General features: G+C 31.7%; 1 protein-coding gene across 1 annotated transcript; it reads right to left on the bottom strand.

Annotated features, from left to right (window-relative positions):
• Positions 1-1,054: 1,054 nt before the first annotated feature.
• Positions 1,055-2,624, bottom strand: LOC120076879 (protein PHOSPHATE-INDUCED 1-like). The gene has a single exon (XM_039030828.2). The coding sequence runs from the start codon at positions 2,158-2,160 to the stop codon at positions 1,210-1,212; it is 951 nt and encodes a 316-aa protein (XP_038886756.1). The 5' UTR covers positions 2,161-2,624; the 3' UTR covers positions 1,055-1,209.
• Positions 2,625-15,194: the final 12,570 nt, after the last annotated feature.

Genomic DNA, 15,194 nt, shown 5'->3' with positions numbered 1-15,194 from the left:
ACTATATTAATAAGCAAATAATTAAATACTTCCAAAATTTTGAAACAACGGTGAGAAGGTTAAATTGGTCCAAAATTAAAGCTAAAAATTCTTACCCAAAAGGCCATATATATGTGGTGTACAAACGATTTTCAATGTAAAAATCTATTTATTTTAGTTCTTTTATCTTTCCAAAAAATCGTTTCAACTTTCAAGTTCATCATACTTTAGTCTTTAAACTTTTGAAACGTCGATTTTAGTCCTAAAACTTATTATTATTATTATTATTTAAAAAAAATATTGCCTTACTATGTTACTTTACTATCCTAAATAATTAGGGTATAATTAGGGTTGACAAGGAGGCAGTTTGAAATGGTTAGAAAATCCTTATTGACAATTTTATATAGATTAATTTATGACCCAGAATAATGATAGAGAATTTAGTGCATATTAATAATAATAATCTAAGTTTAGATTTTGTTATAAGTTATAACAGAACATTTAGTGCATACCAATAATAATAATGTAAGTTTAGATTTTGTTATAAGTTATTACAGAAATACAGAATGTTAATTTTTGTTTTAAAAGTTTTAATTATAGAACAAAATCTAACAAAATCTCATATTTTATGCATGTGTTCACCCATTACAGCAATAAAAATAGGCACTTTCACTTTAAAAAAAGGAATGTCCCAATGCCAGCAAGTTAGGGGCCAGCTTACTGTTGGTACTTTGGAAGTACAAAGTAGAACAAATGCCAGCTAACATCCACTCTCCACACAAATAAAATATAACATTTTCAAATTTTATGACCAAATATAATTAAACAAAATAATTGAGAAAAAAATGTGAAAATTTGAAACCTAAGTAAGGATTAACTAGAAATTAGTCTCAAATCTAAGGACCAAAAGTTTATTTTTATTTTTTAAGAATGTCTCTCGAGTATTCAAAAGTACAAAACTATACATTCCATTGTAATGTCTCTCCAAATAAGGTTTTAATAATTGAAATGATTTCAAACCCCAATTACTTTAGAATGTAAAAGAAAACGAAGGAAAAAGAATAAAAGTAAGTCATTTCAAAAGCAAACAAAAGATATTTGCCCTTTCTATTATTAATCCGCGTAGTAACAGAGCCTAAAAACAAATAAAGAAATCAACGAATTTCATATTTAGTACAACCATTCCCTAACCCCATCCTAATCCCATAATTTAATTTTACAAAAATTTTCTCAAACCAAAGTCGAACAAGCCGATGTCGAAGGATCATACAAAGCCGGAAGCAAATATTTCCTTCCATTAGCACCGTTAGCATTATAGCTTCCACCAGTAACAGAATCCGTCAACAACTCGCCGGCGTAACCAGGATAAGCTCCTTTCCCATAAACCCCAGTACAAGCAGAAGCCGCCTCCAATGGCGCCTCCGCCGGACCCTGAAAGTAGCCGTTACCAAACGGATTCGTAGCAGTTCCAGCCAAAAGACTAGCAAGATTAATAATCATTCCGTCAATTCCCACATCGCCATTAGGCGCAATCAGGGGCGGCGATTGAGGTCCGTACAACGGTTGATGAAATGGCCAAGCACAATGTCCAGGACATTGAGTCTCGGAATTTCCAACCCAAATGTAAGCAAATTTGTAATTCTTCCCTTTAGCTTCGCCGCGTCTCACGGCGGAACCCGACCCATGAGTGCCGCAACGACTCATACAGAACCCATCAACAGTAACATCAGAAGCCGTTAAAACAACATTAATCGCGTTCTTTTGTTCACCCTTTGAAGCCAATTGAAGAATTTGTTTGTTGGTGAGTGATTTACCCAACGAGTAATTCTCGTCCAAGATTTGCTTGCCGAGATTGAGAAACAGGGGAGTTGATTTCTTCTTGGAAGACAATTTGTAATACTTCTCTGTTCCCTTCCACCAAGTGGAAACCGATGGCTCGCCGACTTGGGGTCGAGAGTAAGAGAGGGAGTTAATGAAATCAGAGACGATTGCTTTTTGAGATGGCTTGAATTTACCATACCAAATGAGATTGACACTGATTTTGCCGGAGAGAAGAACACCATTGTGGTATTTCAACTGGGTTTGGTCTTGAACGAACTCGCTCAGCATCCGTGATGCGGAGATTTGGATTAAGGAAATAGCAATGAAGAAGCGAATCATTGATGAAGTAGAAGAAGCCATTTTTAAAAAAACTAAACAGAGGAAATTGGTTTTTGGGTTGTGGATGAGAAAATGGGTAGAAGGGGTTTATATATATAGGAGGAAAGTTAATGTTAAGTGGGGGTTTTTAAAAAAAAAAAAAAAAAAAAAAATGAAGTGGCTTGGCAGGAAGCTGCCAAGAAGTGATGGATAAAGAAAAGAGAAAAAGGTGGATAGGATAGGACTTTAGGAGTATGGAATTTGGCTTCCCATTTACGATTGCTGAAAATTAGTCAGCAAGTAAAGAGAAAAATACCCCAAACGCCATTCCCTAGGCACGAGCGTCTCTCACGCGCTCCACTTTGCCTAATGTTTCACGTTTCATATTGGAGCGTACATTACACGCGCTACAACTTCCGTAGGATAAGGGAAAGTAAAAATCTCCGGATTTTAAACGAAAACGTGTGTTACAACTGAGTGGAACTTTTTATTTTTATTTCTTCTTTTGAAAAATAAATTGGATTCATCTGGAGGAGTATTTATAATTATACATTTAATCCTACAATAAATTTTAATAATTTTTTTTTATATGATGAAAATAAGATGCATAAACATGAATGACATTACTCTTTCCTCTTCCGTCTCGATTTCAATAACGAACAAAAAGCATTACAGCTTAGATACAGTAGGCATGAATTTTCAAAAGTCAAAAATGACCTCGGGGGAAACCTGGGGGAGGTAGGGGCAAAATGGGAAAATAAAAAGAAAATAGACGTTGGGGAGAGGGACAGGCTGGAGGCAGTGCATGAATGTAAATTCATCGAGAGGCGTAAAAGAATCCAACTGGCAGTCGGTATCCAATGGGAAAGAACACGTGATGTGCACGTGATATATGACGCGCTCCAAGTTTTTGGTAATTTAATTCCTCTGTAATAATACCACGTAGAGCCGTCGTATTGGCTACCCTGGTAGCCGGTACCCAGTAGCCGTAGCACTCCAGTGAAAGTCTCACTGGACCTCACAGCTGGCATATAAATGAATTTCACAGCCTAAAGCTTATTTCAAAATATTCTTTCCTTTAATTTATATCACTTTGATAATTTTCTTTCCCAAAAGCTATTTACTGGTCCCCTTGAAAATAGAAGTATTCATATATGGAATATATGGGATTGAGCAGTTTTGGAGTACTTTTTAGACCTTTTTAAATTATAAATTTCTCAATTTTAAAATTATAATTTAACCTGATTTAGTCCCAAAACATTAGAGTTTGATTTGTTCCCATTACTTGAGTTGTTTATTTAAAGTAAACGGTTCATATGTAAAAAGTTTATTTAGTTAATTTTCAGATATTGAATTAATATGAACAACTCAATTTCCTTTTATATTAGGACAATGATTCATTTCTAAAATGTTAAAAAAAATTATTAGCTAGAGTTATTGGATAATAACAAATCCAAAAATTTATATACAATTGTATGTAGGTAAAAAAAAAAACATGCTTTTCAAAACTAAAAACAAATTCAAGTTGGTTTGTTTATGTGAAGTGGGTTATTTTGAGTGAATTCATGAATTAATCCACCGATAATTATTATTATTATTATTATTTGTTTGAACACAATTCAACTCAAAACGTATATTTTGGATTGAATTAAATGGATTCTTAAACTTTTTTTTATTACCATTAGTTGAAAATAATGAAACTTCAACATACTTCTACAATAGTATGACTTTGCCAACACACGAGTAAATTTAGACCCTTACCTTGACACTAGTGGTTAGGAATAATGATGTCTAACCTAACTATTTAAAATTCTAAAATATTTTTAATTTAAATACTACTTTTATCCCTATCTTAATAAAACAACTATTTAAAATTCTAAAATATTTTTAACTTAAATACTACTTTTATCCCTATCTTTTTAAATTTTAGTTTATTTGGATAGGAGTATTCTAATATGTTGATTTTAATTTGTATTCTTCCAACTTGAGTTTAATTTGTTTTACTACTTTCAAAATGCTCATTTTTAATAATCCAAATGATATTTAAATAAATAATTTCCAATTTAAAATAAGTCAACTTTTGCGTTTAAAGTAAATATAGGTTGATTAATTTTAAGTTAGGTGGTAAATTTTTTTACCATGAGTTTGGTGAGTTAATGCGCGTAGCATTGAATGCGTATAATGAATAAAGATAGAAAGTAAACCCATAATCACGAGTCTGCCAACAGGATAGGCTGTAAAACATTATCCAAAATAATATTTAAAAAAAAAAAAAAGAGTTATTTTCGGGATCACGAGGCTTCTCCACCAAAACCCTACCCCTTGCCCTAATTGATTAAAAACGAAAGGATAGGGGATAGGGAAGAAGAAGATTCTTAAGACTTTAAACTTAAATTGGATTTTATTAAACTTAAAAAGGACAATTAGTGCTCTTAAATTCCGGTTTTAGGATAATAAACAAGTCGTGCCGGCGGAGGAGGCAGCTCCGTCCTCCGCCGCAGACCGCGGAGGATAGGATGGAGGTGTTTATTTATTTTTTTTCTATGAGTAAATATTTATTATTATTATTATTTTGGTTTAAATCTTATTTAGTTTGGTTCCTACACTTTAAAAAACGTTCATTCTAATCTCTAAATTTTTAAAAATTGATTACTATGGTCACTGCCATTAAGATTATGTCAATTCTTAAATAGAACGATGCGATAGTTTATATTTTTTAGTGGCTAGTCATTTTATGTTCAATATTTTGGTTGTTCACTATTTTGGTATGTTGGGTTGTTGATATTTTATGTCACTTTCATCTTGCTCAACCAATTCTAGATGAAATTTTATCTTTAAAGAGGGCGTTTGGGGCAAGAAGTTGGTCATTATAGTCCTAGGTTATTATAATTGAGTCATAATAGTTTGTATTTAAGGTGTAGATTATTTTAATTTAGATTATAATAGTATATATTTAAGATGTAAACTATTTTAGTTTGAGAATTAAGTAGTAAACCCTGTAACAAAAAATTAACAAAATGATGAAGGTAAAATAGTAAAAAATGTAGCAAATAATAAATACTATAACAAACGAGGATTTTGAAATAGTGTTGACAGCTAATTGAAGATTTTGAAATAATATTTACTATAACAAAAAATGATTATTATAGTATTAGAATAGTCTTTATTCAAATGTCTCCTAAAAATATATTTTAAAAATGTAGGAACTAAAACTGATATTTTTAGAAGTTTAATATTGAAAATAAAATAAGATTTGATTGACCGAAATAGGAAATAAAACTCATTATCATTAATATTATTATTATGGATTGGTTTCTTTTATTTTCTTTTCTTTTCTTTTTTTCTTTCCTTTTCTTTCTTTTATTTATTTATTTTATTATTATTATTGTTTGCTTAGGATTGGCTTTTGACTAAATTACCCTAATTTTTAGATTCGCTGTCTGTTACGTCCGTGGCTCAAAAGCTGGACTTGTCTCGTGACCACCTCCAATAAACACACACAAAGTATAAATTGAATTATTAAAAATATTTGAATATAGAAGACAAAAATATTTATTCTTTTATCTCTGGTCAAAATACGGATTTAGTTAAGCTATTTGTTTAATTTTAATTATTTAATGTATTTTTAAATATTCAATTTTAGTCTTAATATTTTTAATAAATCTTAATTTTTAGTATTTAAAATTAATTTTCATTAAAATAATCTAGATATAACAATAATAACTTTCATGGGAAATGTCTCAGTATGTTTTCAAAATCGATAAGGATGTGTTTGGTATATGATAAAAGTAGAAAGTTGAGTTGAGTTGAGTTGATAATTATTATCTAGAAAGTTATATTATCTGGGGAGTTAAATTGTCTGTGTTTGTTGTGTAGAGTTGAGTTGAGTTGGTAATTATTGTCTGTGTTTGTTGTGCAGAGTTGTGTTGAGTTGGTAATTATTGTCTGTGTTTGTTGTACAGAATTGAGTTGAGTTGAGTTGAAAGATCTGATGCAGTTTTTTTGTGGATGAGATTAGTTCTATTTTTTTTCTGTTTGTTTTTTATTTCATTCTTTTATTTTTTTAGTTTTATGTCTTGCTATTGTTGATTAATTTTCAAATATACACGTATTTTCTCAAATCATTTATGACATAAACTGGATAATCTCAATTTTTTTTCTCAATTTGTAGAACATAATAGATTATTTTTCATATATTCTTTTCAAAAACTGTAATAGTTATAATTCTCTTCAATCGGTAAAACATACCAACAAAATATATTTCATATTGCTGCTCAATTAATTAGTATATTGTATATTGTATGTATATATATTGAATGTTTGTATATATATTGAAGGTATATATATTTCATATTGAATGTTTGTATGTATATATACCCAAAAAAAATTTCACTAAATATATGTTCTTTTCGATACTTATAATATTAGTTATATTTACAAACACAAAGAGTACATGTTTTCAAGTATGCAAAAGTTATCATTTTTTTCGACATGACAGTCCATTGTCCATTTGTTGTTATCCAAAAGAACTATAAACAAAATGTAGGGATGTGGTCAGTCTACATGTTTCTTCCTAGTAAACGGAGGCAGTACCTCTTCCGTGCGTGTTCTGGTATTGCAAGGAAGCAATCTGTCTTCTGAATGTCTGTGACAACGAAGTCAATAAGGGTGACCTGATCATCCTCATCTAGGCCATCAATGTTGTATATGACATTTACTACTTCCTTCCGACGCCCGAACTCCAGCTCATACTTCTCCTTTTGCCATGATGCAAGTCTACCCATGTGTGTGCTCTGCATTTCAACAGTCGATCTCATGATGTCGATCATTTCAACTTGAAATGATGACCTCTTCCTCTTACTGCCTCGAGATGACTCGGCATGTACAATTGCTCTACCTGTAGATTGCTCTACTGGCTCTTCATCTATTTCATCTTGATTTAATGATGATTTTGTTTGGCGAACCTCATGGGTGTGACAGTCCTGTGATCAAAGTCGAATCTCATCTTCAAACTCTCTGAATCCATTCGTCGCCATCACGTATGGGTCCTCACTTGATTGCCCTACTGCTCTGTTTTTCCCAAATATGGTGGAGAGGTCATCGTAATGTGGGAATGACTTATTCCACATCCCCTTCGCATTGGGATGACTCTGCATTGATACACACACATTATTAATATTTATATTATAACACGTATCAGTACATTTTTTTTCTAGAATCTTACCCGAACCCAAAGATCGAAAATCTCACTCTCGACCTGGACACATTTGAACTCTTCATTCCAGCCGAACCCTGACTGACTTAACATCTCTGATACTGCGTTGTATTGTTTCTTCAGACTCCTCACCTTGCACTCAATGGTGTTCTGATTCAATGCGCACCCGGGCACTTTCTCATGCAAAATTTGCTCCTTGTGTTGTAGGTATCCTGGTCAAAACGTCCCATTATCGGACCTCCAACCGGTCTCCACCAAATACAATAGAGCTTCCACCAACTTAGTATTCTCTACCTTCGATCATATGTGTTCAGACCTCTTACCATTACCTGCCATTATGTTGCATGCATATGTTTGTTGAATGAAAAGATGCTATAAATTAAACACATGCACAAACAAATGATAAACTGCTGAAATTATATGTTCCAATTTAACTTGTTCACATAGAGTCTTGGCACAAAACATTTTCACGACATACTTGGAATGTTCCATAATTAAATTCCATTCAGTAGTAAAAGAAAAGTAAGCAATGAACATTGAATAATCAAGCTCTTTGCCATTGAGTAAACATTTCAATCGCTAAGTCATCCCTGAACTTGGTCCATTCCTCTGATGATTCAACAAATTCAATATGATCCTCATCAAGACCAACTGATGCAGAATTCTCCTCATCGGGCACGTTAAGCATTGCACCGATTCCCATATCCTTTGTGATCAAGTTGTGAATAAGGCAACATGCAGTTATTGTTCGACATTGGACTTGTATTGGGTAGAATGATTTTCCCCTAAGAATAGCCCACCGCCCCTTTAGCAACCCAAATGCTCGCTCGATAAGTTCCTTGCTGAAGAATGTTTCATGTTGAAAAATTCTCTTGCAGTTGTCGGTGCGTTTCCTACTTCACGCCAATCGGAGAGATGGTATTGTTCCCCTTTGTACGAAGCCAAGAATCCTTCAGTGTTGGGGTATCCAACATCACATAGGTAATAGTATCCTGTACACGTTTTGAAATGTCATGTACATGTGTTGTGGCAGGTACGCATGTTTAAATAACATATACGGTTATTATAATACCCTTTGGAGCCCTCAATCCGTACGGTCGCGAAACCGCATCCCTAAGAACCCTTGAATCGGTTGAAGACCCTTTCCACCCTGGCAAAACGAAGATGAACTCCCCATTTTGATCACACACCGCAAGAACGTTTGTGGCAATCTCTCCCTTTCTCGTCCTATATCGAGGTCGATCAACGACACTAACATTCACTTTAATGTATGTGCCGTCTAACGCACCTAGACAATTCTGTTTCTCTCAAGTGATCAAAACGAATTAAAAAAAAAACTATCGTTGCATGCATATTTATGACGTATTCATATAAAAAACTAAGTACTTTTTGTACCTGAAACCACTTCCATCTTCCATCGGTGCATGTATTTGTGATCGATTCTGGTTTTCTTAACAAAACAGTGTAAATTTGTAAGACTGCCCTAAGAACTGTGTTGAAATATCTCGAAACTGTCTCACCAGACCTCGAAAAGTTTCTATGTACCACTCGATTCTTGACATCGTGTGCAAGAATGTGTAGGAATATCACAACCATCTCTTCGACGTCCATACATCTTGTTGGTTTCAAACAACCAGTCGACCGTAGCATATTACATAGAATTGTAAAGGTATGTCTATCAATTCGGGTGCTTTCACAACATGCCAAGTCACTCTCGTAAATTAGGCGAAAGAAGGTCAACTGCCTAATACAGTGCCTAGAATATGTCGGTTGTCTCTCTATCCTTCGGTAGTTGTTCAATAACGTGGTTAGTGTTATGATCAACTGTATTTGAGACTGCGAAATAATTCTCATGATCGAAAAGAGGTCTTCAATAGTATCCATCTTTATAGGGAAAGGGATACACAAGTTGTTCCTGAAAGGGTAAGGTATTTGGCGGATTATGTTTCATGATTAAGAAAAAATAGCAAACGATGTCAAGCGTTGGTATTGGGCATATTAGGTTATAGTTTAAATTTATGGTGTTATTCCCAATGTACCTATAATAATCTAAAAATACATGTTTTCAAGGGCTTAGTGGGTTTTTTTTATCTAAGGATAGGTTTTTTTTTTTTTTTTTTTTAAGGGCCCAATGTACCTATAATAATCTAAACTTGTCATTCACCGAAAGATGTGTTAAAACGATGTATATAGAAAAAAATATGCATTTTTCCATATTTTCAAAACTTGGTGAACCGATTGTATGAATATTGGTGTGCAATATTTTTTTAATTCTTATGTCACTGATTAGAAACTATATTTTTCAGAAATTAAACATTGGTTATAATATTAATACCATCGTTTCATTACAATTACATAATTTAAAAAACAAAAATCAATTTTGATTGTGAAACGATAGTAAGACATACTAAAATTAATCCTGAAACTATCTTGATAATAACACACCAAAATGTATAGAATATGATCTTATTGAAGCTGAAAAAAAGAAAGAATTGAAATGAACGTATTATTAGATTAAAAAAAATTACATTACAGTACTATTTCACCCATAATTAAATTTGAGAAGTATCAGAGGAGGTGAAAAACAATGAGGATCTCGCTCATCATCATGAACGAGATCCTCATTGTTTTTCACTCATTGAAATAAACGATTATTAGATAAATAAAATTACATAACAGTACTATTTTACCCATAATTCATAAAAAAAATTGAGAAGTATCAAAGGAGGTAAAAAAACAATGAGAATCTCGCTCATGAGGGGGATCTAGCGAGATCCCCCTCATGAGCGAGATCCTCATTGTTTTTCACCCATTGAAATTAGCTTATTATTAGATTAAAAAAAATTACATAATAGTACTATTTCACCCACAATTCATAAAAAATTTGAGAAGTATCAGATTAAAAAATATAGTGTTGCCAACCATTAATAAAAAAATTTGTGAACTAGTATTTCAAAAAAAAAATGTAACCAACAATTGACGAATAACATATTTCCATAAAAAAAAATTAAAAGAAATAAGTCCTAAAAAAAGGAGATACTCTGAACCTCAAAATAACAAACCTCCTCAAACTAATTAGGAACTATTTGTGCAATTAGTTTGGACCCCACAAGAAACACAAAATAATGATAGTTAGATTAGAAATAAAATAAAATAAATTGAACTAAGAAGTAACCAACAAAAAAAATAAAATAAATTGAACTAAAGAGTAACCAACAAAAGCATACATTTTTTAGTGGAGAAAGACAATGGAAATATGAAACGTGGAAAAAGACAGTGAAAATATAGTGAAGAAAGGCAGTGGAAATATAAAATGTATGAGTGAGAAGTCATCTATAAATAGAAGAGGGAGAAAGAAATGGTTGTTGGAGAGAGTTGGGTGCATTTATTAAAGAGTGAAATTAATTTAACCTCATTAATTAAAGAGTGAAATTAATTTGGGTGTTGTTGAAAGTAAGTAGCAGCCACGTTGGTAGTAAAGTCAAGTAAATAGAAATAACATATTTCCATAAAAAAAAAAAAAAGGATCTCGCTCATGGGGATCTTCATGAGCGAGATCTTCCTCATGAGCGAGATCCACATTTCTAGCGAGATTTCCTTCTAGAGCGAGATCCTCATCACAAAATTAGCGAGATTCGGTCCACATTTCTAGTGAGATTTTCTTCTATAGCGAGATCCTCATCACAAAATTAGCGAGATTCAGCTCACATTTCTAGCGAGATTTCCTTCTAGAGCGAGATCCTCATCGTAAAATTAGCGAGATTTACTTCTAGAGCGAGATCCTCATCACAAAATTAGTGAGATTCAGCCCACATTTCTAGCGAGATTTCCTTCCAGAACGAGATCCTCATCACAAAATTAGCGAGATTCAAGCGAAATCCTCCTCACAAAATTAGCGAGATTCAGCCCACATTTCTAGCGAAATTTCCTTCTAGAGCGAGATTCTCATCATAAAATTAGTGAGATTTTCTTCTAGAGTGAGATCCTCATCACAAAATTAACGAGATTTCACTTGTCCAGGGTTGAAGTTTCGACTTATGTACAACCCTTTATACATATTGTTTCCAAGTTTTTCTTTGTTTGTCGAGTTATGTATGTCGAAACTTCAACCTACGACAACCCTAATATACATATTGTTTCCAAGTTTTTCTTTGTTTGTCGAGTTCTCAATGTTCGACCTCTACATTAATCCAATCCTCAACCCTCGATTTCTAGCAAAACAACAATATTTCTCTAATATAAAATGTCTAATATTTCTCTAATATAATAAGTTTTGAAAACAACCATATTAATATAAAAAGTCCTAGTTTTGAGGGGATAAAAAAGGAGAGTTTTGAGTGGGTAAAAAAGGGATTTTAATAACCCATAGGTTTCTTTATGGGCTTAACAAACATGGGTAATAAATCCCCACCCAACTCAACTTAACTCATACCCATTTATCAAACACCCCCTAAATAAACTGCTAATAGTAAATAACAAAAAGTTTTTGAAAAAAAATTAACAATAAATTAATCTAGATATCAAATTTAAAATCTATTGAAAGCAAAAGAACTAGAATTGAAAGTTTGAACGTGCAAGAACGAAAATTAAATACATAGATCAAAATAGTATTTTATTTTATTTTGTTTTTTTGCTAGGGTTTCTTTTTTGAGAGCCAGTGCTTAAAATATGCTATTTGGGTTGTTTTATACAATAGTCGCCCTCTTATAAAAACTATATTATTAATAGAATAAGCAAATAATATTAATTTGTCAAATAAACGTATTTGTCCTTTTTTCCTTTTTCCCTTTTATGCAATCTCATTAGGGTAATACTTGGGTGCATCCTGAGTATGACCCATCTTTATGCATTTCACTTTCAACACTCACATAAAGAAATCATTAAAATATTATAAAAAATAAATAAGAAGAATCTGTCACGTATCAAATTATGATTGGATAATTTGATGTGATATACTAAGTACTACCCAAAATGTATCTAAGTTTTTTTTTTTTTCCTTTCAAATTAAGCAATGGACAAAATTGTCAGGGCCAAACCTACTTTTACTTTGTCTTGGCATTGTTTCACCTCCGCAAACAATAATAATGCTCAAAAGAACAATTATCAAGCATCATCCAATCTAATGCATGAGTTTAACCAAAACTTGTGTTTACCTCATTGTTGAGAATCTGACATTGGGAAAATCAGGAGATCTCGCATTTTTTTTATAAGATAGATGAGTTACTCCTCCCGTTGTCAATTAGTTTTGAGGTGAAATCTCATATTATCAAATATGGTATCAAAGCCCATAAAGTCAAGAAAGACCTTCAATCATAAACAATTACTTGACATTTAGAGATGCGTTTCATCTTAGTCACATAATGGACATATCTATATCGTCATAGACTCAAATGAATGTACCATATATTTAGATGAGACAAACAAATAGTATAACATAAGAAAAATAGTAAAAAAAATCTCACAATCAACATTTCATATACTACGTTACATCTGTTTTGTGATATACCAATTGTTGAAGCAAAGACCATTTTGTGAATAGGAAGTGGCAAAAGAAAATAAAATGTATGGGGAAACATGTCCGTGAAGAGTGGATGAGATTTAGGTGAATGCCGTTTGATTTGGGTGTCCCAAGTCAATGCCACTGCGCAGTTGGCTCATCATCTTGCCCTCAGCCAATTGCCAAAGTCAATACCCATTTATTCACTTGTCAGAAAAACCCTTAACCCATTCCTCATTATATCCTTGACTTTTGGATTTGAAAATTGCCAACTTCTAGACCTCGTAATCTTAGGTTGAGTTTTGAGACCCAACATGTTAATTCAGAATAAGACACTTCACAAATCTCTACGATAATATGATACGTACAAATAAAATGTCAGAATAAATCGATTGTTGTGTTATAAAAATACCGTTTTCTTAAAAATACTTCACCGCACTTTTTAATTGGAGAGCAAACATGACATTAAAATATCTGGTTTTGATATCATTTGACCTTAATTTTTTTTAAAAAATTATAATAGAGTTGAGAGAATTTAATATATATTGTATTTCAATTGAATTATGCTCACTTTAATTGATGCTTTTAATTCACTAGGTGTGGAATTGATGTCCATTCAATCCTTGAAGTTTCAAATAAACATTTTAGTCTTCGAGATTTGAAAAATAGTTCTAAATTGTTTTAAAGTTATAATCAATTGTCAATTGAGTAAAAAAAAAAAAAAAAAAGGAAGTGACAATTTTTAGATGATATGACAAATTTGATTTGTTTACCTCATTTGCCTAAACTTTGAAAAAAAAAAAAAGCATAAATAAGGCATTTAGGGTAAGAACTATCCTAAGACTATAATAACTATCTCTTGTTAAAGTAAATACTATTTAAAAACTCCTAGTTAGTTATAGTCAACATTATTTCACAATCCTCATTTGCTACGGTATTTATATTTTACATTCATCATTTTTTTTTTATTATTTGTTACAGTGTTTACTATTTTCTTTTCAAACTAAAATAGTTTACACTTTAAACACATATTATTATAACTCAAACTAAAATAATGTACACCTCAAACACAAACTATTATAACCCAACTATAATAACATAAGACTATAATAACAATTCCTAAAGTAATTTAAACATATGCATGAGGAAACTTAATTTAGTGCGAAGACTTCAATAAATGAGTTGGTATAAATTTAATTACTCCATTTCAAAAGTTGAATGATTGACTAAATTGGAGATTTAATTTTGATTAATCTCACCCTTTGTTGGAATGAAAATGGTTTTTTTGGCCCCTTGACGTTTTATATCTCTCTCTCAAGTTTAATTCTTGCACTGCACCCATTGATTGTCTTTGCAAATTGCAACCACTATTCTCTACCCATTTGCAGTTGTCCAATTTCAATCAATGTTCAAGATTCTCCCAACCTCATAACTCTATTATTGCACTAAATAAATCCTTTCAACCCCTCCATTATTATTAATGGAAAATATTACACATAACTATAGAGTCTGCATGCCTATGCCCATAATTTAATCCTTCATCTATTTTCCTTGTGACCCCTTTTCTTTCAATGGTAAAATTGATTATTTATAAAATGGAGATTAATCATTCAAGTTCTTACGTTGATTTTAAGCAATACTTGTACAAGTACACACCAATAATTATATGAAAAATTAGTTAGACATAAAATGTGTAAATAAAAAAAAAAAAGAAAAGAAAAAGAAAAAGTAAAGAATTTTAGGAATTAGGTGATTGAATTCAAATAATTGAGAGAGAAACAAAACAAGAACATTTTGTGGGGTGTGTTTTGTTGGGAATGAGATGACCAATAGAACAACTTTCGATGAATCAAAATTCTGTCTGTCCGAATGCGTTGTACTCACCAATTTCATTGCCATGTGAATCTGAAACTATATAATAAAATAAATTAAACTAATATATAAATATAATCTTTGAAATAATATTAATAATAACTAAAATATTATAATTAACCAACACCAATACCATTATATTTTGCTTGCCCATATGCCACCCCTCAACTTCATTCTGTCTGTCTCTTTTTCTTTCTTTTTTCTTTTTTTTTTCTCCTAATATAATTTGCAGATTTCAATTCACTTTTTCTTTTAAATTTTAAATAATCCATTGGGTTTCATAGTTATATTTTATTATATTCAGTTTTTCATATTTTCTCAAAAAGGTTAGAAAGAATTCAATTTTGAATTCAATAAATTCATGATTTTGCTTAACGAGCTGAGATAAATTTAATATCCTCCTTTTTACACTATTAATTGATGTCCGAGACAAAAAAAAAAATGGAATAGTAGCCAACAAGAGCATAGTTCAATCAGCATAATGTTCATACT

The sequence above is a fragment of the Benincasa hispida genome, chromosome 4 (genome assembly GCF_027475165.1).
Source record: "Benincasa hispida cultivar pf3 chromosome 4, pf3_genome.v1.1, whole genome shotgun sequence".
NCBI lineage: Eukaryota > Viridiplantae > Streptophyta > Magnoliopsida > Cucurbitales > Cucurbitaceae > Benincasa > Benincasa hispida.
The sequence above is the reverse complement of the archived record's forward strand: the minus strand, read 5'-3'. Positions and strand labels throughout refer to the sequence as shown.